The sequence below is a fragment of the Pleurodeles waltl genome, chromosome 8 (genome assembly GCF_031143425.1).
Source record: "Pleurodeles waltl isolate 20211129_DDA chromosome 8, aPleWal1.hap1.20221129, whole genome shotgun sequence".
Taxonomy (NCBI): Eukaryota; Metazoa; Chordata; class Amphibia; order Caudata; family Salamandridae; genus Pleurodeles; species Pleurodeles waltl.
The window spans coordinates 1,299,788,523-1,299,815,596 of record NC_090447.1 but is presented as its reverse complement, the minus strand read 5'-3'; the positions used below and the strand labels follow the sequence as shown (position 1 = coordinate 1,299,815,596).

The 27,074-nt window shown below is 46.1% G+C and overlaps 1 protein-coding gene across 2 annotated transcripts in view; it reads right to left on the bottom strand.

Moving 5' to 3' along the window:
• Positions 1-27,074, bottom strand: part of ZDHHC20 (zinc finger DHHC-type palmitoyltransferase 20) — a 309,510-nt gene that overhangs the window by 39,042 nt on the left and 243,394 nt on the right. For both annotated transcript variants that reach the window (XM_069202257.1, XM_069202258.1), the window contains exon 12: positions 20,341-20,418. In XM_069202257.1, coding sequence (XP_069058358.1) covers positions 20,381-20,418 — 38 coding nt within the window. In that variant the 3' untranslated portion in view covers positions 20,341-20,380. The remainder of the gene's footprint in view (positions 1-20,340; positions 20,419-27,074) is intronic.

Below are 27,074 nucleotides of genomic sequence, written 5' to 3'. Positions count from 1 at the left end.
GAGTAAACTCCTGTGTTTTTTTGTTGTACTGGTACTAACTCTATTGCATCCTTTTGCAGTAGTGCTTGAACTTCTAGTCCTAAAAGTTCTAAATGTTGTGGTGACATTTTGCGTGTTTTGGGGGGGATGTTTGGTGGGAAGTTGTGGAATTCTATGCAATAGCCATGTTAGATTATTGCTAATACCCAATTGTCTGTTGTAATCTGTTGCCAAGATTGGTAGAATTGGCTTAGTCTTCCCCCCACTGGTGTTGAGTGAAGGGGTTGCGTGACTTGAAAGTCACTGTTTAGGTGGAGGTGTTTTTGGAGTCTGGAATCTTCCCCTACTCCTTGGGAATTGACCCCCCCCGATATCCCCTGAAACCTCCCCTTTGGAAGGAACCCTGATATGGTGTGGTTCTTGTTTGTTGGCTGGTGGTGTCTGTGGGTTGGCCACGAAACCCCCCTCTAAATGGAGTTTTTCTGAAAGAGCCTCTGCTCTGCGGGGAGTAGAGTGCGCCCATGGCCTTGGCCGTCTCTGTGTCCTTTTTAAGTTTTTCAATGGCTGTATCCACTTCAGAGCCAAACAGTTGTTTCTCGTTGAAGGGCATATTAAGGACAGCCTGCTGGATTTCAGGTTTGAAGCCTGAAGTGCGTAGCCAAGCGTGTCTCCTTATGGTGACAGCAGTGTTGACTGTTCTTGCTGCAGTATCGGCTGCGTCTAGTGAAGAGCGGATTTGATTGTTTGAGATCGTTTGTCCCTCTTCCACTATTTGCTGCGCCCTTTTTTGGTATTCCTGGGGAAGATGGTCTACGAGAAGTTGCATCTCGTCCCAGTGTGCGCGGTCATATCTGGCCAGCAGCGCTTGTGAATTTGCGATGCGCCACTGGTTGGCTGCCTGTGATGCTACTCTTTTCCCTGCCGCATCAAATTTTCGGCTTTCTTTGTCCGGAGGTGGGGCGTCGCCAGATGTATGTGAATTTGCTCTCTTGCGAGCTGCCCCTACTACCACGGAGTCAGGTGGTAACTGCGAAGTAATAAACACTGGGTCTGTGGGTGGTGGTTTGTATTTCTTATCCACCCTTGGGGTGATGGCTCTTGATTTTACGGGCTCTTCAAAAATTTGTTTTGCGTGCCGTAACATCCCTGGTAGCATTGGGAGACATTGATATTGGCTGTGTGTAGCCGAGAGGGTGTTAAATAAAAAATCATCCTCTATAGGATCGGAATGCAGTTGGACATTGTGGAATTGTGCTGCCCTAGCCACCAGTTGCGAGTATGAGGTACTGTCCTCTGGCGGTGACGGCTTTGTGGGGTATGACTCGGGATCATTGTCCGGCACTGGGGTGTCATACAGGTCCCAAGCGTCTTGATCCTGATCGTCATGACTTATGGTAGTTTGCGCCTGTGAGTGCATTTGTGGCGGTGTTTGTGCCGGCGATGCCTGTGGTGGAGAGGGCGGAGGCGTGACTTTTTTAACCACTTTGGCTTGTGGTTGTGCGTCATCCTTTGGAAGTCCGATCCTTCTTTTCCTCATGATTGGGGGAAGGGTTGATATCTTCCCTGTGTCTTGCTGGATGTACAGTCTCTTTTGTGTGTAGTCCGATTCTACACTTTGGAGCTCTTGTCCAAATCTGTGCATTTGGCCACTTATTCCTTGTTCCTCTGAGTAGGATGAAGGTGTGGTATTTTTCGGCGCCGAGAGAGAATCTTTTTTCGGTTTCGGCACCAACAGAATTTTTGTTCCTTTCGGCATGGATTCTCGGTGCCGATGTTTTTCGGTGCCGGTATCTTGTTTTTGTCTCTCGGAGCCGCTTTCTCGGCTCCGAGGTTGCTCCATGGCGGTCCCTCGACCGGAGTCGGGTGTCTTCGCTATGGGCGTGCCCTTTTTCGGCGCCTTCGACGGGTCGCCTGCTTTATGGGTCGAGCCATGGCCTGTTGGCAGTGGCGTCCCCTGGGCTTTCGGTTTGTCGATGGATTTACTTTGACGTCTTACTCACAGTTTGTTGCTGTTGTTCGACGTCGGAGTCTCCGGATTCTGATTCCGGAACCGAGAATGTTTCCTCTTCCTCGTCGAAACGTTGTTTTGTCGACGTGGACGCCATTTGTTGACGCCTGGCTCTTCGGTCCCGGAGTGTTTTTCTGGACCGGAAGGCTCGACAGGCTTCACAGGTATCCTCCTTGTGCTCGGGGGACAAGCACAAGTTACAGACCAAGTGCTGATCTGTATAAGGATACTTACTGTGACATTTTGGGCAGAAACGAAACGGGGTCCGTTCCATCGGCTTCGATGTCGCACGCGGTCGGGCCGACCAGGCCCCGATGGGGGATCGAAACTACCCCAAAGTCTTCCGATGATCGGTGTCGATGTACCTAACTATCCCGATACCGAACGGAACAATACCGACGCTTTCTTCCGAGATTCTGACTAACTTTCCGAACCGAAACACGGAGCGAAAAGGAATACGTCTGAACCCGACAGCGGAAAAAAACAATCTAAGATGGAGTCGACGCCCATGCGCAATGGAGCCGAGGAGGGAGGAGTCCTTCGGTCCCGTGACCAAAAAGACTTCTTCGAAGAAAAACAACTTGTAATACTCCGAGCCCAACACCAGGCAGCGGACTGTGCCAAACATGTGTATCTGCAGCAACATATGCCATCGAACGAAAAGTTTTCAGATGGCACTGACAAATTACAGCTGCAAAACTTTGAATAGCAAAGAAATCGACCTAACAGTTCAATATTCTTTTTGTGTGGCCATAACAAACACATTACAGTGAAACAGGGCTGAAGAAATGTAAAAACATGTTTTACATGTAGAGGTGCAGGTGAAATGAGAAGGGTGGCAGGGTTGATTTGTGGTTCCAGTGTGAGGGCTGTGGTTAGAAGAAGTGTGGCAAAGAGTGCAATAGGTGCAAACAGTGCTGTAAGTGTTAAGAGACAGATTGAAAAGAGGGTTATCATGGTATGAGGGATAAATAAAGGAGGATTTTTAGTGAGAGGGAGGTCTTGCCTTGACGTAAGAAGCAGGGACAGTGTTAACAATTTACAGTAAAAAAAGATTAGGTCTCCTCTTGGCTCGCTGCTGTGGTGTTTACGAGTGGGCACGTATGCAGTAAAGTATGGAAGGGATGGTGTATTCTTTAGAGGGGACAGCTGATATTTCAGGGTATGGTTACTTGATGTGACTTCACATTTGCATGTAGATAACTGATGTTTGGGCAAGATCTGTCTAGGAGGCTGGCTTTGTAGAAACATTACATGCGTTCGTTATGATAAATTTGTAACATATGTTTGGTCTGGCGAGGTAGAGGTCTGAATTAACTTGGGATGTTAGGTGACAAAAGTGGACCTTTTCTTTTCTTCTCTGTCACTCTTTCACTCTTGCATTTTCTGCTTTTTGTCATCATCCCTCGTTTTTTTCCTAGTGCTTTTTCCTTTATCCCCATTTCCTCTGCCCACCCACGAGGCACCTTTCCCACCCTCCTGCCTCCCAGCTGACTGCTCCTCACCTCTCTTCTTAATGGCGGCTGCAGTGCAGCTGTGCCGAAGGCGTGCCCAAGGCAAGCCCGTTCGCCAGGAACTCTGGATCTCTGTTAAACCACCCCTGGACTACCTCCTTTACGACTCCGAGACCCTCCTCTGTCTCAACACTGGACATCTCGACAACTGTTGCACCTTCTCCCCCAAGGACACCCATGGACCTTTCACCTGCAGGAACTGCAACGTCAGTGCCAAACTCAACAAAACGAAAGTACTCTGCATACAAAGATACAAACAACCTCCACAACTCCATCAACTGCCTGCTCCTGAACATCTGCTCTCTCCACAACACGCCACCGAACTCTGGGACCTGATCAACACCAACTGACCCGACATCGCCTTCCTTACCGAAACCTGGACCAACCTCACCTCGGGTCCAGACATCGCCTTCGCCATTCCTGACGGTTACAGCATCCTAAGGAGGGAAACCCTCCCTCCCAGGTGGAGGACTCACCATCGTGCACAAGCCCTCTCTACGATTCAAGGCCACCCTCAACTTCAGAGAGCTGGTGTCCACACCCACACACATCACAGAACACACACTGGACCACATCTTCACCTCAAGCGACCGGATCACCATCAAGACTATCTCCAACCCAGACTGGACCGACCACCGCTGCATACACTTCACAATCTCCGCACCCAGCAGCCACACCTGCAACTCCAGGACCCCCACAGGAAATGGAACAAAATCACCTATGAGCAACTCACCTCATCGCTCGCCAAATCCCTACCCTCCCTACCCCTATGACGACGCCAACACAGCAGCACGCAAACTCAACGCATGGAACGGAGAATGCAACAACACTAGCCCCTCTCTGGCTGACATCAACCAAACGCTTACATAAGAAGGGCAGCTGGTTCACCACAGAACTCCAAGAATCAAAGCGTACCCACAGCCGTTTAGAGAAAAAATGGAGGAACAGCCAATCCAGCAAAGACCTGGCCTCATTCAGAACCGCAACCGCTGTCCACCGATGAAAAATCAAGAACGCAAGGAAGGACGCACTCTGGGAGCACATCAACTCCGCACACAACTCGAAAAAAACTCTTCTCAGTCATCGAGTTCCCAGATGCCCCCTCCAAAGCCACCAGCATCTCTCCATCACAGGACCTCTGCGGCAAACTCGCCTCCTTTTTCCAGCACAAGATCCGGGACATCTACAACAGCTTCAAGTCACCTGGCACTGGAACCTGCGACCGACCCACCCACCAAGACCCCACCCGGACCACCCACAAATGGTCCACGCTCACCACAGAGGAAACAGTAAACATTATGAACAGCACCCACTCTGGTGCCCCCTCAGACCTCTGCCCGCACCACATATACATCAGAGCCAGTGCATCCATCGCCCCCGAGCTTCGTAACACAATCAACTGCGCCATCTGCACGGGCACCTTCCCGGAGGACTGGAAACACGCCGAAATACGCCCTCCCGAAGAAACCTTCGGCCGACCCATCAGAACTGAAAGATTTCCGGTCCATCTCGCTGCTACCCTACCCCCCAAAGTACTAGAGAAAGCAATCAACTCACAACTATGGAATTTCAACAAGGCCACCAACGACATCCGATTACTCCTAGACTGTGGCCACACCACAGCACTCATACTCCTCGACCTCTCAGCAGCTTTCAACATGGTCTCCCACAGCACTCTGTGCACCAAACTCCATGACATAGGAATCTGCGGAACAGCCCTGGAATGGATCCACTCCTTCCTCTCCAGGAGAACGCAGAGGGTCAGACTCCCACTCTACACCTCGAGACCCACAGGAGTCCACTGTGGAGTCCCCCAAGGATCCTCCCTGAGTCCCACACTGTTCAACGCATACATGGCCCCTCTTGCTGCCATAGTCAGAAGCAACTGTATGAACGTTGTGTCATATACCGATGACACACAACTCATCATTTCCCTCACTGAAGACTTGGACATAGGCAAAAGGAACTTTCACACGGGAATTGAAGTAGTTGCTACCTGGATGACAGAAAGCTGCCTCAAGCTCAACTCAGACAAGATGCAGCTTATCTTCGGGAATGCCACCTCAGCTTGGGACGACTCATGGTGGCCCACATCCCTCAGCACCCCCCCTGCGCCGAACGAGCACGCCCGCAACTTAGGAATCATCCTCGACTCCTCCCTATCCATGACCCGCCAGGTAAACTCTGTCGCCTCCTCCTGCTGGCACACACTCCACAATCTCCGGAACATTTTCAATTGGATCCCAGCAGACTGTCGCAGTACAGTCACCCACGCCTTAGTCACGAGCAAGCTCGGCTACGGCAACACCCTGTACACCGGCGCCTCAACTAGGAACATCAAAAAACTTCAACCCATCCAGAACGCCCCGCCAGACTCATTCTGGACCTCCCTCACATAGAACACATCTCCCAACACCTGAGGACCCTCCACTGGCTATCGGTTGAGAAGCGAATCACCTTCAAGCTTCTCACCCACAGGTACAAGGCCATACACAATGCAGGACCAGCCTACCTGAACCACTTTGTCTCCTTCCACACCCCCGCCAGATCCCTCCGCTTTGCCCAGATGGCCTTGGCCACCATCCCTTGCATCCGCAAAACCACAGCCGGAGGACGATCTTTTACCTATACTGCAGCGAAGAGCTGGAACAACCTCCTCCTGCACCTAAGACAAAGCCCGTCGCTCACCATCTTCAGGAAGAACCTCAAGATGTAGCTCTTCAGACGAGGCCCTTTCCCTCTCCCCGAGGACCTTGAGACCCTCACGGGTGAGTAGCCACGCTTTACAAATACTGATTGATTGAAATTATTGAGTACAAGTATCACACCACGTGAAGATGGCGACCGGAGCGGCAGCCTAAACTGCAGCTCCGATCCCTGGCCCAAATAATTATCCTGTTCAAAGCGGCCCTGGCTCAACCCCCGGGGAGGTCAGACGCCGCTTGAAAAGCCGCCGGGGGGCCGCACACGGACCCGAAGCTGGAACTGCTGCGGCACTGGTTGATCGTCGCGGGTTCGCCCGACTGGGGCCCGCTCCCGTTTTGGGACCTGCATGCTCGGTGGGCGCTGCATCGGATGCCGGCTGGAGCTAAAAAATAAAGGGACCGCTGTCCCTGCTGGAGGAGCGGACCCGGGGAGCAGTGTTTTAAGGGGCGGCGCCAGCCGAGTCCTTCCCGCGGCGTCGCCTCCCATTCTTGACCGGGCCCTGCTGGAGCAGGCTGGCCGGAGCTGTTTACGGAGGTGAGCGCCTGCGGCGATCATCCGCGGTGCAGCTCCCTCCTAATGCCGCTGGAGCGGCATAGAATATTGATGGTGAGACTGCTGACTCCACCGGGGGCTACGTGCAGACCTGGGGAGGCCCAGGGAGAATTGTCTTGTGAGGCGGCGCCGGTCGGGGTTTTCCTGCGGTTGGCGCCGTCCCTCTTTTACTTGACTTTTAAGGTGCGAGCTCGCGGAGAGCAACTGCCAACGCCATTGAGCTGCACACAATACACTGCTGGGTGGCCTCACAGGCCGAGGCCGCCATTTTGGAGAGCTGCCTGCTATCAGTCTGCAGCCACTAGGCCCTGGAGAGCTAGCCCCACCGACGAGAGGGCTCGAACTGCGCTGGTTTCTCTCCCCCCTTTTTTTTTCTTTTTTTTTTTTCTTCTGCATCAAACCTCGCTTCACCTCAGGAAGGGCAACCCAGTAGGAGCACACCCTTCTCTTCTCCTGCATTGAAACTCGCCCCACCATAGGAAGGACAACGTAGCAAGAGCACATCCAAGGGTCGGACGAAAAGGGTGAACCGGGCACGATCAACTTCATAAGGTGAGCTTCCCGGCGACACTTATCGGGCCGTGGTTTGCTACTGTGTTAGTTACTCTCTTGACATTCCATACACCCAGAACATCTATAACCCTTGTCTAACTTCCACACCTCATCAGCACTACAAAACCCCATTGGCATCATAAATTGCTGGCCTCGCAAATAAATAGTCATTGTACTGGACCGCCAATTCCTAAGTTATTTGTTCTGTAGTCACCTCTCAGATCTTCGTGATACTTGTCGGGACCGTAACCTCCGTTGTGTGTTCTTGCGCAGTGCTAACGCACAAGCATCGCCGCACCTACCAAATGGTTAAGCCAAAGACAGTACGGGCGCCCCCAGAAAAAATGGATCACACTACCTTACCTCCCCCAGAGGACCACGCCACCACACAAACAACACTACAGAAGCTGGAACTCACCTTACAATCACACACGTCACAATTCGAAAAAATACTGCAAGCTATTCTGGATACCAAGACCACCCTGGAAGCTAAAATTGGCTCGGTAGCGGAAGATCTCAATATACTTCGCGCTGATCAACACGCACTGGCCGAAAGGGTGTCTGAGCTTGAAAAGGATGCGACGACTCTCCCCCGCTCTATGAAAAACCTCCAACTGCAACTAACGCATTTATCAACAGAAGTGGATTCCCTAAAACGCAGAGCGGAAGATGCGGAAAGCAGGTCCCGCCGCAACAACATACGATTGGTAGGGTTCCCTGAACGCACGGAGGGCCTAAGTGCTGAACTATTTATCGAACAATGGCTCATAGACACAATACTTAAAGACAATATCCCGAAGTTCTTTTCCGATGAAAGAGCACATAGGATTCCAGGCAGACCCCCATCACCTGGTTCGCATCCACGCCCTCTCAAAGTAAGATTTCTTAACTACCGAGACAGGGATCTCATCCTGCAGTTATTCTGCAAATCTGGCCCAATAAGCTATGAAAACTCTGTGATCGCGGCTTATCCAGACTTCACAGCGGAAGTGCAGAAAAAGCGCAACTCCTTTTACCGGGTAAAAATTTGCCTCCGCAAACATGACATCAAGTATGCGCTGATGTTCCCAGCTAGACTCCGGGTACAAGACGACACTCGCTCCTTTTTTTTCACTACTTCGGAGGATGCCTGGACTTGGCTGCATGCCAAGGGCCTAGCCGACCCGCTAGACGCAAGTACACAGGATGACAATAAACTATCCTACACGCAAGGACGCAGGCAACGCAAAAAACAAGGTACCAAACCCTCACCTGAACAGGCACAGTCTGAACGCTCTCGGCTCCTACAGACAACATCCAGATTCGTCAACACCTCGCCTACTACTCTTTCTATGCAAACAGATATTGAACTGGAACAGGATATAAATTCAGACTCTGCCGAGTCCTCAAGGGGTCCCCCTCTCACACCACGCACAGCGGACGATATCTGATGTGTAGTTAAATTCTACCTGCTGCTGTTGATCGGTTGCCATCTGATGCCTCCTCCTTGTTTTGGTTGCTCATTGATTACCGAACGTGTTTTTTTTTTTTTTTCTTTTCTTTTTTTTTTTTGTTGTTCTCTTTTTCTCATTGTTCCTTCGTGGCTTCATGCGGTCCGTGGGTGCCCTCCGGCTGGCGCAATTTGTTTGTTGTACCATAAGGGACCTGGGCAGGGTAGGCCCACATCTCTGCAGTTTTGCCCACTGGCACCCCCCCTGCTCCATATGGACCATTATCTTACGCCGGGAACCACCGGTATTGTTTTTTTTATTTGTTAGTAATTCAATTGTTGTTGTATGCAGTTTTAGTGTGCACCTTCATTTTAGGTGATTGGTTTTTTCAAGTGCAATTTAATTGTAAAAGGAGCAGCAAACACATAGGATATGTCCACTATAGCAACAGGATCGCAGCTCATAGCTCAGTAACTACTTCCCGGATCTATTATAGCAGCTGAACATCAAAATAATGCCACAATGAGGCTGAAAGACAACGACCCCCCTGGTCCCATAATAGCCACAAAAACATTATGGCCACCCACACACACCAAGGGATCTTAAAATATAAGATACTCACATGGAACGTCAGAGGCATGGCAACCCCACGGAAACGCCAAAGGGTTTACGCTTTCCTTAAAAGACACCAAGTACACATAGCGTTATTACAAGAGACACATTTTGCTAAGTCTACGCTTCAAAATGCACGCTCAAAATGGAAAGGCCAACTGCATGGCACTACCTCCTCCTCCTTCGCCCGCGGAGTGGCCATCTGGATTGCACCGGGGGTCCCGTTTGCTTTGACTCGCACACAGTGTGACCCAGATGGCAGGCATGTGATACTGGAAGGCACCCTAGATGGCTCCCCCTTAGCTCTGGTCGCACTATACTCCCCAAATGTAAATCAGTGCGACTTCCTATCTACGCTCTCTACCGGCAACCTAAGTGATCCTAGTTTGGAGTGTATATGGGGGGGCGACTTCAATAGTGTCCTGGACACTCAAATAGACCGTTCATTCCCCCCACTCGTCACAGCCCCTTCTAATCGTGCCTCACAGGCTTTGGCGCACTGGGCATCAAACAATGGTCTGAGTGATATATGGAGGGTGAACCACCCCACTCACCGCGAATATTCTTTCTACTCTCCAGTGCATAAATTACATACCAGAATAGATATGTTATTTGTATCTACAGCTGTCATTCATAAAATATGCTTATCTGAGTACTTAGCACGTACGATATCGGATCACAACCCTCTATGCATAACAATGGCTTGGGGGCACACGCATACTCTGATACCAACATGGCGACTACAGCCAGAAACCCTCCTAGACTCCCCCTTTCAAGCAGATATGGCCAAAAGTTTAGCCGATTATTTTCTATCAAATAAAAATACAACCTCATCCCGCGCTATAGAGTGGGACGCTCATAAGGTGGTAATACGCGGACACTACCTCGCGGCCACCGTGGCGGTTAGAAAAGCACTTACTAAAGAACTACAAGACTTAGAAGTGAAGCTCCGCAGGGCAGAAAATGTGACTGATAACGGAGAGCTCACACTAACAACACTGCACTCGCTCAGAGCGGCTCACAAGGAAGCGGACAACAGATTAAGCAAACACGACTATAGACACTACATGACAAGACAACATGCTGAGGGAGACAGGTCGGGCAGGCTATTAGCTTGGCTGACACGACAGCCATCACAATCAGCTCCTATTGGCGCTATACGCTTAAATCCTGATGTCATTGTTAACACCCAAACAGGCATAAATGATGCCTTCTCTGCATTTTACTGCGCTCTTTACACGCCCGCCCCCCATCCCTCAGAGCAACACCTTACTGACACACTACACCTGGTCTCTCAAAACCAACTTATCCTTGACAATATTGTCACACTAGACGGCCCTATTACTATAGACGAGCTACGCTTAGCCCTATCACAAATGGCACGTAACAAAACCCCTGGGTCCGACGGTCTACCGGTAGAATATTTTAACTCCCATGCTACCCACTTACTGCACCCACTCCTAGAAGTATTTAACGAAGCACACCATAACCTACAATTGCCGGATTCTATGCGTGAGGCATTGATAGTCGTCCTCCCAAAAACAGGACGCGATCCTCTAGATGTCAAATCATACAGGCCGCTCTCTTTACTCAACACAGACTGCAAACTACTAGGGAAAGTACTCGCAAATAGGCTCCTCCCCTACTTACCGGGTTTAATACACCATGATCAATCCGGCTTTATCCCTGGCAGGAGCACTTTTTTAAATATCAGAAGACTCCTGCATATAATACACAGCAATACAAACTCGGAAGCGGTGGCCCTTTCCCTAGATATTGAAAAAGCGTTTGACACGCTCAGTTGGAATTATCTCCTATGCACACTTAAGGCATTCGGTTTTGGCTCCGGTTTCCTTAATTGGATCAAAACGCTCTACTCTAAGCCCACAGCCCGTGTTAAAAATGGCCGAGTTATCTCCGAAGCATTCCCTATAGGCAGAGGCACCAGACAGGGCTGCCCACTATCCCCATTACTATTCGCTATCGCCATGGAACCATTAGCAATTAAACTACGCAGTTACGCACACATATGGGGCATCCCGGAATCCAATACCTATCACATTATATCCTTGTATGCAGACGATGCCCTAATATACCTGCGCAATCACTCATCCTAAATGGCAGAAGTATTGCAGTTGCTGGACTCCTTCGCCCTTGCCTCCGGCTTGCATGTTAACTGGTCCAAATCAAGCATTTTCCCCCTCGCTTCTATCCCGGCTGACCATTATGAGGCGTTGCCACAGTATAAACTACCTTGGTCACATACAACCTTTAAATACCTCGGAGTGCAGATTTATCACTCAATCACAGACTTAAAAGAAGGCAACATTGATAGGGTGCTCGGCTCTACTCGTAGCTCAATACCTTTCTGGAGCTCACTCCCCTTGTCTCCCATGGGTCGCGTGGCGATAACCAAGATGCTTATCCTCCCAAGGTTCTTATATTATTTTACTGCCCTACCGCTGTGCCTGCCACGCTCGTTCTTTAACAAATTGCATTCAATGCTAACTGACTTACTCTGGGGCAAAGACAGACGGAGAGTGGCGCTGGCCATAACACAACATCCGCAAGAGTCGGGTGGGCTGGGTATGCCTAACTTTGAAAGATACTATGCAGCTGCCCAACTATCATGGGTATCCGCATGGCTTCAAGAAACTCCCTCTGTCGAAGGCGCAATGTTGCAAAAACATATAGCGCCGCAGGGACTGCTGCTCAAAATGTTAACCACCCCTCCCACCACACCTCCTAGACTATTATTATTAGAAGCAGCTCGCTTTTGCTGGCGTAGATACGTCCAGAATAAAGCCTCTTCTCCCCCTTACTCACCCTTGCTACCACTGTTCCAACTACCAGGCACTCAAGTCCTCTCAATGTACCATAACACACGTGGAATAAACACATTGCAACTGGGCGACTTATATTCTGGGTCTGTGATGCATACCTTTGCGGAAATGGTATCCGCTGGAATGATGCATAATGGGGCCTTTCTCACATATAGCGCCATAAAACGACTACTCCATAATCTCTGGGGCACCAATGACACGGAGCCCCTGGAATCTCCATTACTCACTACCATCCTCACCATAGGTAGCACAAAGGGCACTATAACTAAACTATATAAAGCATTGCTTGAGCCGATATGCACCACCCTGCCATACGCGAAGGCACTTTGGGACTCCGTCCTCCCCTCACCATTAACGCAAAAATCGTGGGCCGCCGCTCTCGCAATGGTTAAAACAGTATCCCGCAACCCTCGTCTGCGTTATACCCAATTCAATTATCTTCACCACTCATATTTATCTCCAGCCCGCATCCAAAGAATATATCCGAGCACATCACCGACATGTCCCAGATGCGCCACACCGGCGGCTGACTTCTTTCATATGGTTTGGAGTTGTCACTCAATAAATTTGGCCTGGCAGCGTGTGACAGAGACCACTGCAGATATCTCAACCCATACCCTGGTGCCTACGCCCGACTCTTGTCTACTTGGCATACGCCACCGAACCAGAACAGATAAACAAATACATAAATTTATAGACCTGGCATTCGTGGCTCACAAACGATTAATAGCAACGCACTGGAAAGCCCCACATGTCCCCTCCCATCTGTCCTGGCTGTGTGAGCTACATAGCCGTGCGCAGGCAGAAGCCCAGACACTCCACTTACTGCGACAAAGGGGGCTCATTCAAGACGGCCCCGAGGTTTGGGACACTTTTGTGGTGGCCATTGAAGCCAGAGACGATATATATACCCCGTAAGCAGGATAATATACATACCTACTACAATAATGCCTAAACATCGTCAACACTTTAATTATACTGTCCCAAACTCAACCACCCTCAACTGTACCCATTACTAACAACCTCACCCCCTGCAAGGTATTTCTGCACCACAATTAGACACGCTCTAGGGGATAACACATGTATGTAGCTCATACCCAGATCACGTGCGGTCATACCTGCCTTGCACCCTGTCATTTCCATAGACTTATACTACACCTCTGTGGTAGCCATCTTTCTTTTACTCACATATACTAACCGCGCTCCCTCTTTTCTCTTTCCCCTCGCAACGTGAGGGATCACTTAAACTAGTAGTGACACCGAAAGTGACCACCTGTGCCCTAGTTCTGCAAACAGTTCACTCACAGCCTCCATGTCGAATGCTGCTCCCCCTTCCTCCTTAGTTCTTCTTGGATTTGCACTTTTTAGGTTGTTTTATATTTGTTTTCCTCGTTCTTTATTATCATTAGTTTTCTTTTTTTTTTTTTTTTCTTTGACACCCTGTTATGTAATAATGCTGTGTAAATTTATATAAGCGTGTTAATGGATCGCAAATCAACAGCTATTGTATTGTTGTGTGCAGTATGCGTTTAATAAACAGATTAAAAAAAAAAAAAAGTATCACACCACGTAATCTCCATTGATTAATTCAAGTTTGAGTAAGTGGTGAATCTGAAATGGGGACAGGAGTATGAAGCAACGTGGTCATGCAATAACGTGCAGAGATCCCTGGTAAATAAACCCCTATTTCAATACAAATATTATTACCAGCATGCTATCTACTCCAGTTCCCACTGCTCTAACTCTTCTCCTACCTCAGTGCATCAGCTGCATTGCGGTTGCATACACATGAAACACCAGGGATCAATACCTCTCAACACAGAGTGCCAGATTTTTAATGCAGCTCTAGGGAGAGGGGACATGAGCCTGTAAGTACTTCTTCTGCTGTACTTATTATTTCCTGCTTTGAGGCAGTGACCACCCTCCATCTCCAGGCTGCTGCAAAAGTATCCATCTATGCGTATGTACTTTGGCACAATGTACAGGATAATTGTTATTCTAGTGTGGGAAACAATGTGTGTCTCGAAAGGGAGCTGCTCCAAGTCAAAGGAACAAGTTTGGATAGTTGCAGGCACTGAACAGAGGGCGAAGCTAGACCAGGGAAATGGACACATTCAAGATTGGATAACAGCAACCCATCAAGCCTCGAAACTGCAAAATGCTTGACTCGCCAAGCTGGCTCTGCCAATTTTATATATATTTTTTTTTAGAATTTATTTTTATTAAACTTTCAGTACAGCATTAACACTGTACCATTAAAAACCTTAAACATATAAACTATTACAGTAGGAATTTCATACAATGGGATCAATGATTACAGAATACTACATCATAAAGAAACATTGTGTCCTCCCCATATTATGTCTCTGCTAGCAATTAATCCCCAATTTATGGGATGTCATCTATCAAGGGCCCCTCAACTTCCTCTAGCTTTGGAAGGATCCCCCTCTATGTCAGCAAGTCTTCCTCAGCATGCTCATCCCATCTACCCCACCGAAGCCGCATTTCTTTTGCCACTGCCCATTCCCTCACATCTTGAAGCCAACCCTGTTTGCTGGGTCCCTGTGCGCTCATCCAAGTTATGGCAACCCCCTGTTTTGCTTGCAGTATGGCCAGTTGCATATATTTCCATTCCATTTTCCTGCCCTTTTGACTTCTAATAGCCCCCAAGAGACATGCCACTGGGTTCAGGTCTACCGTCACCCCCTCAATACAATCCAAACTCCGGACCACAAATTCACAGTAAACATTTACAGAGGAACAATACCAGGTTAAATGAAGGAAGGTTGCAGGTCTATTTCAACATCGTTGGCATCTATCTGTTTTGGTGGGGTCTTTTTTATGTACGAGTACCGGGGTGACATATATGCAATGTATATAATTAAGATGTATCAGTTTAAACCGAGCATTCCACGACCCGTGCTTGACCAAAGCACAGATATTCTTCCATTGGGCATCCTCTAGAGGTGTAGCCAATTCATCTTCCCTAGCTGCTCATACCTTAAATGCTCTCCTAGGTGTATCGGCAAGCATGGCTCTACAAATATGGGAAACTAAGTGTCTATATCCCTCATATTCCAGGAGGGTCCTAAACAATGCTGATGAGGTTGGGACTTTTGGGTACATGGGCCATATCTCGAGTACTATATTAACAACACTTGCATATAGTAGGAATTGACCCTGACTCAGACCAAAGTTCTCTTGTGCCGCTTCAAAAGTTATGAAGGTCTCATTGTGATACAGATCTGCGAGTGTCAGACAGCCCCCAGCTCTTCAAGCACTGACGTTCAGCCAATTTTATATTTAGAGTGGCTATTAAAGCTTCTATCAAAGTACTATTGTTGTATGGGTGATCAACTACTTCTATTGTTTTTTCAAAATGGCAAGGTCTGTATTGCATGTCTTGTCCAAGACTACTCATTGAGTTTTTTTTCTTTAAAGCACGTTAAAAACTTACTGTGAAAATGCAGCCCCCTACATCTTGTGCCCTACTATATTTTCTCATTGGGTCCACCTGTGGCAGGTTGTGCATCTAGCAACCCATGGACTGACCTATCAACAAGTTTACACTTCATGTTACCACCTGAATATCACACCCCTTACCTTGACTCACCTTTTGCGGGTGTTGAGGTTCATGTGAAGCACAGATGTACTTGTTATCCATCAAAGTACATTGCTCTTCTATGGACAAATGCGTTTTACTGTAGAATGATATTGAGAAGGTACAACACAAACATATTTCAAAATATATTTCGGCCTCCTACTGGCTAATGTAATGAAAATATGTTTTAAAATGTTCTAAATCAAATTTCATAAGAGGGCATTCCTTTTTTAGGTGTCGGCTAGCCAGCACTTGTGCAGTCTCTTCAAGATATGTTGTATATATTTTTAGAGCTTCAGCCCACCAATAGACGTCCCATTCGCTGACTTCATTGTCACTCTGATTCTTTCTCCCCACTTGTCCATGCATGCATGTGTTATGCCTCTTCCTGTGTTTAGACCACCCACATCAATCCATTGGTTTCATTTTAGCATCAGTGTTAAAAACTACTTTTTTCTTTGTCGAAACGGTCCTGTTTTCATTTGCTCCGCTCAGTTTCTATAAACAGGCCTGTAAATCTTGTTCTTATCTCATCACATTTGCTGAGCATTTAAACAACAAGATCAAATTTCAGACACTGTTTTCACAGGGCAAGTGTTCCGTGCCCCCCCATGCCATGTTACTGTTGCTTGCAGATGTGCACAGTTTAGGAATGCGCTTTCTGCTCCCAACAGCACAAATTTGCATTTTGAGCACTGCCTCATTTAGAAACAACTTGTCATATTTACCAAAAGAGGGTTTTAGTACATGTGCAAGTAATGTTTTTCACCTCAGGAAGGAGTAACTAGCCTGTAATCCTTTGTTTTTATTAACAATTGTGTTAAAATAATAATCAAGCTTCAAGTTCTTCTGTGTGTATGCTAAATAAACTATTTGCACTAAATAGATTGATTATCCTTGTGTCTTTCACCATAGTTGTTTCCTTAGTTGGGGATCGGTAACATTTTACGGATTAGAAGCTCGGATTGCATATCTACAAGATTATCTTTTGTTGCTGCTACCAATAGATCCGATCTGTATTTGGGCTAAAGTGAGGTAATGCTTCACATTAGCTGATCGTGGCAAAATCAGATCAGCAGGTTCCCACCCATCCCCCAACCTGTGAATCTATCTGAAAGTATGCAGTGGCTAGCTAGCGGAATTGCATACTAAATTTCACTTGCACAAAGAGAAAAGATCCGTTGACAAACATTGTCTGTGCTGAGAGGCAGGTGAGTCAGAAAGTAAAGGGTAGTTTTGTATTTGTGAGGGTTTCTGATGGATGTTACATTATTTAGCCTTAGTTCATTTACTTGTTCTGCGGTTTGGTTATTTCATAGGACTTATCGAGTGACAAGCGTGGTTTATTTTTGATTCCAGCTGCCAGAAAAAAGTGTTGGCCATTGTTTTATTTGGATCAGAGCGTCATGTAGGAAGTTTGTAGGGGACCCACTGCTTTAAGTGTAAGCCATGTATGTGCCCATTGTTATACATATGTTTTTGTTTCTAAACCAAAGAGCATGGTCTATTAAGGTCAGTTTTTGTTGTTTTTTTAATGCAGCTCTATGTAAGTAAACGTGCATGTCCAACAATTACTCCCCACTGTATACCCTGGGCCTGAGTAACAGTGCTATTTTTTCTCACTATGCGCGCCTTTCTCTTGCATTGACTGTGATTTACTCGTGGATTTTATAGAAACAGGTCAAACTTAATCAGTGCCAGTCTGCTGCTCCCAATGTGACTGAGGTACTATTTTGTTTTTTTTTTAACGTTCAGAGTCATGCAAACAGATGGCGCGTCACTGGCAAAAAATGTATCCAGCAGGACAAACAAAATTACAAAGATTTATTTTCTATTGTTAACTTTCTTTTATGTTGCAAAGTCTTCTTTTCTCACTTTACACATGTTTTCTTTTGTTTTTTGCTCGTGGGCACTGTCATATGAACACACTAACATTGTCACATTAACATTAATTAGGGGACCAAATACGGCTAAAAACATTCATATTGACAGCACCAATAGCTTAGAGCTCACGCATTGCAAGACCTATTTGGCCTTGCCAATGCTAATTTCTTTAAACATTTACACCCATATCTCTCCACACATTATGAGGCACCCAAATGTAGTACAATATTATAATTAAATGGCTGCATTGTGAGTTTGTGAAACCATTAAATAGGGTGCCATATAAAGTACCTCACTGGCATAAGATCCTTCATCATCTGCATGACATTTTGGGACATGATAAAATAAAATGACTCTACTCGTGCTAGTAGATCTTTACCCGAAATGTGATTAAGTCCACATCCGACCCTGTTTTATGGCATGCAGGAGGTGATGTGTTGGTTTAGCATATCCTACGGCAGTGTCAAACTTTAGGAGTGTCTATATGTGTAAACGGCTGGTCCAGTCAACATTTTTGGATAGGCCGGCACTCCTGGCATCTATTAGATCCACCCCATAGGAGCAGCAACTGGGGAAATTGGATTTAGGATTAGATTTCAAGTGAGCATATAAAAGTGATCATTTCTGGAACAAGAAGAACTATAAAGATTATTCAAATAGTTCAACAATTTTGTCAACCAGTTCCACTAATAAGACACTAGCTTAAGATCTTGAACATGGCGTGTGAAATTGTGTCTTTTTTCATCAAATTTTAAAACATGTTATGGATGTATTGCAAAATTACCCAAAAGTACAATAATAGGCTGAAATGTGGTTTGCTGGTACCATGCATCACTTTTCACACAAGCTTGTGCTTCAAGTAAAAATATCAAACAAGGCACCAGCAGAAGACTGGTGTGACATGAAAATGTCTTGAAAAAATATATCACAGGTGATCAAAACTCTCATGACTGAAAGGTATGCAAAATGTTGTAATAAAAGATTGTACTAATTTTAATACAAAATACTGGAATTTTGTTTGTACAACTTCATTTTTGCCCAGGCCGAAGCTGGAGTCAAGGTTCGAAATAAGATGATTACAGGGTTTTACGAAGTGCATGAATGGTATCATGCAGTACTAGCAAACACATGACAACCACAGTCACAATCATAGAAAGTTCTACACAGGTCTACTGAGCGTCTTACAAAACAAAGGTCTTTGGGGATTTCTGAGCAGAGGTGCAGCAAGGTCTTCATCACTCCTGGATGGCTCACTTTTTAGAGTAGAATAAAATGCATAATGCAGCCAGATCGACCCCTCCATCTTCCTGGTTAGGGTTCAGCTGCACTCTAATTACAAAGCAGTCCAGCTTCCTCTACTTTTGGAACAAGTCACAGCACCAAAGGCCTTCAACTGTTCTGAAGGTTCAGGAAAACAGCACTTTACAGGGTCTTGTTGATGGTCAAACGTTCCTCTGTTCTAGTACAACAAAGCTTCTCTACAAGTTCACAGCAATACAACTTAGTGGCTTATGGGGGTCAGCATTTTTCTAAAACTAGGGGTACTGGCAAGGAGCTTGGGCCAAACTATTGGCCCGGCTAGGTTAAAAAAACACAACACTGTACCAAGAGTTTCATCCCTTGTTTTCACCAAGGAGTAGAAGGGCATTAAAATCTGGTCAGTAAAATGTATATATTTCCAGGGAGGCACCATAGGCGGAGTGTGGTCTCTGTGGTTTACAGGTAGTCCTCAGCACAGCATAAACAGAGAATACCTTCAAATGACCCTAGGATGTAGGTGTGGCCTAATGCAGATCAGAAATCTGTAGTGGTGATCGGCTACCTACAAGCAGACCACCCGGGCTTTCAAACCAGTTTAGGTCATGTTGGGTGTTCAGTAAGCGCTCTGTGAAAATGGCTAATGCAGCCAGAACCCAGAACGGTTGAAAATCCTATGGACTCTCTGAGGAACTGTTACAAAAGACAGTAGAGACTGAATGGCCCTCATCATACCTGAGACGGGGTATGAAAAGGCTGTGTGCTGCAAGCAAAGTCTTTGCTGAAGACACGTTTTAAACTGCACTGGCTTGTGGGCTCTACACACACCACAAGTTGGACCAAACACATAAAACACTACATCCAGACATAGGTATGAGAATGACCTCAATCATGGAGGACTGAATACATTTTACGTAGAGAAGATCAGTTGCCTCATCTCTCAGGGAACAAATAAACAATGTCTGTAGCGCTCACTCTATTCTATGTTGTCATCTATCACCAGTCTCTACATAGAATGCCCTTCAGGGAGTTGAGCTAGCAAGCATAGTTTTAAAGATTACTACAAATTACTGATTTTGAAATCCTCAACACACAAGGGGCATTTCTAATCAATTTCTTAAATGTTACATTTAAGAGTTGTGACGAATTTATGAGCTGTAGCAAAGCATGGTGTTTGCCATTTGGCTTCACAGACTCCCTTTAACATCTTCAAATTATATCCTCTACTTCCACAGCTGGTGCTCTTTGAGAATGCAGTTTTTGGCAATGGCTGGAGCATGAGACTACTGGAAGACAATTACTCTTAACTATTAGAAATACAGGACTTCAATAAACACATTTACATTAAGAACGTATAACTTGGCACACTGCAAGCAAGGTGTGAATTTACTCGTCAACTTACCTTTTCTCCAGTTAAGATGATAATTCATCTGTGAGGGTGATCAACTTTCCATTGACACTATGACCTGTTTTCTTTCATCTGAAATGCAAAGTACCACGCAGACGTATGATTTACAGAATTGGAGAACTACACAAAGGCTCTTTTTGAGTTCATAGTATTTGTCACATAGCAATTGCTTCCTGACTTCCTTCTCTTACATTTCTTAAGAACACAATGTTATGAGGCTTTAAGTGTAATTTTTGAAGACTGCATCTATTATAGGTTGATATGCCAATTATAAATGTTCTAATTGCTGGGGTTGCAATGCTTTTTCACATAATTCAGCAAGGAGTGCAAAGAAAGATTAGGACATTTACCTGAAGCCTGAAAGCCTCTACATCTCACGCCCATCCCAAGATTTTAATTTCCCCCATTGCATTGTTGTATACGAGAGATGTGTGTAACTATATACATAGTAAATTACTTCGGTTTCTTTGCTTTCCTCCTACCCCACTGTGAAGTAGGGTGGTCTGCACCTGAATCTATGGTAGACAAACTGCAAAACTACTGCATTTACTATAATGCAATGGGGCAAACTGCATACTGGAGTGTAAGGCAGTGTTCTTCCAACTGTTTCCTGTTTAAAAAGACTCATTTGAGCCGCAAGCTGATGAGCTTTGGATGATGCACCTGTGTGCCAGTGAGTGGTACTGAGACCTGAGAGGACTTTGGCAGCATTTCCAGCAACCCCAGAAAACGCCTGCTGCCCTCTACCAATGAAGGGCTAAATCCCGAAACACAGCTAGAGGTACACAGCACTAGCTGCACCAACTAAGGTGAAAAACTACAGACTACAAATGAAGTAAGCGCAAATATTTACTGCATTTACCATACTGCAAGGGGGCGCACTGCATGCTGGAGTGAGAGGCTGTGAGCTCCCAACTATTTCCTGCAAAACTACAGTTTTATATAACAGTTTTGCTCTTTTAGAAGAAGCATACTAGATTCACAAGCTGTTCAATGATTATTACATCAATATTGCTTCCCATTGTGCATGGATACCCATGCCATGCTTATAGGTAATAGCATGGATACATTTCTATGTGGCTGATTACATAATCCTTTAGAGGTACATTACCAAAGAAAGACAGGCCTTCCGTATGGAATGTACTCCTGTCGGAGTTGTTAATTTGCTAGCTCATAGCCTGTGTGAATGTATCTTACTATCCTCTTAATACCGGATTTAGTGATGAATAAGTTACTTACCTTTGATAATATTATTTCTGGAGGATGCACCATCTACCTGCAGATGTTTCACCCATTGAATCTCCACCAAGCGCCAGCGTATATCCGGAGGAGTTGAAACATCTCTCCCAGTAAGTGGTACCATCGCTCCAGATCAACTTCCCTGCCTTACTGGATGTGACATCCATGAGCTGTATATGGCACGTCCATGACATTCTGAAGTCAATTCCAATCTTTTTTCAAAGCCCTAAGAAGCAAAGATGAGGCAGACTCTGGCAGAAAGGCAGTTCAGCAAACCAACTTGGAACAATACTAAACATGCAAGACTACTCTTTAGAACGGGAAGACAGGCAGGTCGGTGAAGAACCTGCAAATAGAATATTCAATTGAAAGACCATTGCCAATGGTAAGAAAATCATTATTCTGATGGATAAGTCTACTTGCACAGTTCTCATCTCATAATGTGGTGCCAAAGCAATACACTACCAATGGAGGTGGCTTTGAGGAGATAATATAATCAGAAATCCTCTACACAAAGGCCCACCCATTACTAAATCCCTCATTACAGGCAAACCCACATCACACTTAGTAACATTCCTGGACACTGCCAAATAAGCAGACAGTGCTCTAGCAATGTGGTCACAATATCTCCCAGAACACTAAATGTAGATATATTTTTTTAATGATGCAACAGGACAGCTGTCTGTTTTGGGCCGCCCTGCCCTCCTAGACAGCAGCTTATGCAACAAAAATTGTCCAGCCACAGCAAAACTCAAAATACTATTAAAAAACAAAACAGGCACTGCAGCCCCTCTCCTTTCCACTCTTTGGTAGATCACGGAAACAGAAAGAGTATTGAAAGGCAAATACTCCCACATTTGGAAAACTAACACGAGACAATTAAAGAAATGCTGGATCTACAGACAAAAACCATGATTTTGAAATGCATCAGTTGTTTGGATGAGACAATATAAAGACAAAGTAGAGCAGTCATAAAGACAAATGTACATGGATCCAAATCATGAACCCATCAAAAAGCAAGAAAAAAACAGTACCCTACTGTGAACAATTGGGTTATCAGATGAGGGGGTGAAACCCTACTCAAGCAAAAATCACAGTCCATATCAGAGTGAACTAGCTTAACCTGTACTTTGTGCCCTTGGAGCTAAGATGCGAAGTCTGCATCAGCCTGTGCCACACTGTGCTGAGTGGCTGTCAAGCAGAAGCTACAATGCGTGGTCCTAAATAAAATTGCTTCATGCTAGGCTGGTGCTGTCAAAGCCACTCTTCAGGAGCAGCGATGCTGGCGCTGAGCTGTGCTGCGCTGAGTCTTTTTGTTAAAGCCACCATTCAGGGGCTGCGTTGCTGAGACTTGTGTTGCACTGGGTTACAGCTGCTGAAACTGCCATTGTGTAACTGATGCAAGTTTGGAAATCAAGGTGTGGCCTGCTGCGTCTGTTTCAATGAAGCCTCTGGTCTGGGGCTGACTATTCGAGGACTTGCTTTGCGATGGATCAAGCTGCATCTGTTCCAATGTGTTTGACACTCCAACCAATGCCCCAATTATTCACTTTGGTGGCAGCAGTTGGTTCAGTACTAGCATTTGTGCAGTGCCATTCAGTAATTTTGTGTACTATTAAAATCCCATATAAGTAACTTGATACCGGATTCAACCTCTTTTTAAATTCTCTTTGATTGGCCTTTTGCTTTTTACAAATTCACTTCTACTCCACCTGACTGTGCACCTAGGACTATGCCTACTGCAAGCATTGAGTTTGAGCTCAACACCTTGGAGACTTGCACTGTGGCTGAGCTCAAAGGATCTGCAGGGAGAGCATGATTCAATCAACCAAGGGCTTCAAGAAGAAGCTACAGAAAGCCCTCAGGTCGTGGTGGGAGACCCACCAATTATAGGCTATAGCACAGGAGAAGGAGGTGGTTTTTAAGGAGGACCCAGAGGAGGAAGAGATTGCAGGAGAGGATGACAGCCCCGGAATGTGGCCCCAGAGGAAAGAGGGGAGGCTCACAGGGGTGAGGGGGCCCCCATCCACATCCAGGTTTGGTAGCAGTATCTCAGCCCTCATTCTGTTCCCAGAGGAACTGACAGACAGGAAAGCAGAAAGGGATCTCTAGCTGCAGCAGGTCAAGCTTAAAATGGAAGTGGCCAAGGAAAAGGCTGCTGCAAAGAGGGCTGCAGAGGAAGCTGCTGAAGAGAGGAGAGCACTTGGGTTCTAAAGGAGATGAAACTGGCTTTGGATGAGAGAAAGACATTGATGGCTCATGAAATGAGTCTGAGGAGCTGGATAGAAAAGAAAAACAAGCCTCAGAAACTAGCAGCAATGGGGGCAAGAATATCCCAGTACATAGTGGAGAGGAGCGTCCACATCCCCAAGAACCTGGTGCTTAATGTTATTGTGGGTGATTAAATAGATAAGTACTTTGAGGCCTACGAGGTTACCCTAGATATGCACAGGGTCCCTGTGGAGGACTGGCAGGCCAGTCTCTGGAAGCACATTCCTAACGCAGTGAGGGGTGCTTATCAAGAAGCATGGTCTCACCCAAGAGAAGGATAGGCAGAGGTTTAAGGGCAGCCAGATGTACCCCAACAGTCCTGGGTGGATTATGTGTATTTGTTTTGTAAGGAAATGGATGGCTGGGAGAAGGGCAGTGATGTGAGCACTTACCAAGGGCTGTATAATTTATTTGCATGGGAGCACATGTTCAGGAATTAATTTCCAGAGCTCTGCCAACACCTAGTAGACAGTAAGCTCACTGACCCAAAGGGGCTTGCTAAGGAGGCAGACCACTGGCTCAGCACCCGGGTACACAATAGTAGTAGTAGTAGGAGGAGGAAAGAGTAGGAGAAAAGAGGAGGAGGGTGGTGGTGGTGTGTGTGTTTTTTCACTTAAAGGGTTGACAGGGTCCGCAATCGAAGAAAGAGGGTGGGAAATAAAACTTTTTAAAAAAAGGGAGTTGTCGACAGGCAACCAAAACAGTTCACAAGGGAAAGGTAACCAGTCCCAATCTGATCAACAGAAAAAGGGTTTATTTGATAATAGGACAGGGATGTTTTTCCTCCAGTGTACTGAGTGCTACAAGTATGTCTTGATGGTAGCGCAGAAGGTTAATGTGCTTTCTGCAAGGAGCATGAACAAGGCAGATCAGAACTAGCAACTAATGTAAAACGCTCACACGAAAGGCGATATTTACGGGCTGCTGGCAAGCAGCAGAAACTTCACTGGAAGGACAGATGGGGATTATTTTTGTTAAACCTCTTTTCCCCTTTGGAGGGGTTTCTGAAAGCGATTGAAACCAGGGGCCGGCTCAGCCCCTTTGCTCCTGATAGCTGGGGAGGATTTTGGTTTGTGTGCCGTTTCTAAGCAGTACCGTAGTACCCCAATAGTGAAAAACAAAAACATGAGCTGCTCAGAATGAAATATTCCAAAAACACAGGCTGATCGGTCCGTGCCTTAAAAACCGAGGCTGTTGTGAGACGAAGAAAGGGCATAAAAGAGAAATAAGTACAACACACATCAAAGACATGATCAGTGAACAACTAATAAATAATTAAAGTAACAGTTTCAAATAAGCGTGCAGACGGCCGCCATGAGCATAAGTGTGAAGAGACACAAAAGGAAAAAGAAGTTCGCTCGCAGTCAAACATATCAGCAAAAGTGCAATTAGCCATACAGTATAACGGGCGATAGTCAAGGCGGTAACAAAACCGCCCTAAGGAAGGACAAACAAAGCATTTACCAACGAAAAGAAAGGATTTTTGAAAGGCAAGGCCATTAAAGAGTGATAATGATGGGCGTACAGTGGGCGTGGTTCAACGACCAGGTACATGCCAACACGTCGGGAAGGCAGCGCTTGCACGCTGCTATGCTCGACCTAAAAAATGGCTTCAGCAGTGGTGATATAGCGGCGTCAAGGCAGGGCAGCAACACAGTAGACGGAGCCAAGATTCCTTGCTAAGTCACACAGCCTGCAAGCCCCTCTCTTTCCAGGCTGGGATCAGGCTGGCTTGAAGTCTGCCATGGGTATGGCTTGCAGGCGCAGGCACATGATGTCTTTACGTGAACAAGGAGTAATAGTCTTTGAGAGGTAGGGCTGGGGTCTTCCCACCAGCTAGGACAAATTTAGTGGGCGCAAGATGTCTGAGGCCCGAAGAGAGGCAATATATTGGTGGAATGATACAAGACGCACCTGTTTATTGATTACCCTTTTCCATGATGAAAAATTAACAGACTCAAGCGCTAAGGCTGCTACTTCTATTTGGAGGGGTTCCAGGCCTCTCTAAAGTTCCTTTCAGGCAGCCTTTCAATGAATTTGCTGATGCTCTAAGAGAGCGAATGTAATATTTTAGAATATCTGACGCACAGACTATTCGTTGGCTTGTCAGTCCATATTTGAAACAAATTCCGGATTTTCACAAGTATATGGGTAACTGGAACACCTTCTTATAACCCAAGGCCTGTAGGTGATCCAGAGAAGTTTCACAGTGCCCATAGTGAAGTTCCAGTAATACACAGGTCTTTGTAACTTTCACCATTGGAGCTGCAGAGCCACTTAGTTTTTTGTGCATGCTTGCAAGCCCATACGTTATTTCTGCTGCTTTTTTTTTTTTTTTTATTGACACTTTGTGCCCTGTGGGCTTTGATGTTTCAGTGAAGCAGACCCACAGGTATTTGTATCTCTCTGTCGTTTTAATAATATTTTCCCCTATGTCTCACATTAGTACTTACCTTTTCTTGTAACACCCATATATTATGACCTTGGTCTTATCTTGGTTGATCTTGAGAAAGTTCAATACATTTTAAGTGTGGAGACTGTTTAATACACGCCGCAGACCCATTTTCGTAAGGTCCATTATAACAGTGTCATTGGCATATTGTAGTATGTATAAAGTTGTGTGGCCAAGTCTTGGGGGGCACTGGACTGCTATTTGCTAAGGCTCTTCCCATATCTGCTGTGTATAAATTGAAGAGCAACGGGTTAAGTACACAGCCTTGTTTCAGACCGCCCTGGGTGAGAATTCTAGGAGTAGCGGCATAAGGCCCGGTTTTAACACTGACCATTGTTTTTTAATAGAGAGAAACTATTGCCCATAGGAGGGTGGGAGAAATGCCCCACATGCTTAGTTTACTTCGTAACGTTGATCGATCGACTTTAGTAAAAGCGGCTCTGTAGATGATAAAATAGAAGAGAGAAGGCTACTTGATGTCTCAATACGGCAAGAGATGTAATATTGTCCCTGGTTGATGCTGCTGCTTGAAAGCCTGTTTGAAACAAAGTGAGTATGTTATTGTCCTGTACCCAATCTTGTAATTCCTTGAGTAATAACCATGCATAGGCTTTCGCCTCTAGGTCCAGCAAAGCTATCAGTTGGTAGTTGGATGGCTCTGTTGGATCTCCTCTTTTAAAGATTGGGCACAGAATCAAGCCCCTCCAGGCTGCAGGTATTTGGGAGGTGAGAAAAGCTGGATTGCAAAGAGGTGTAAGTAGCTTAG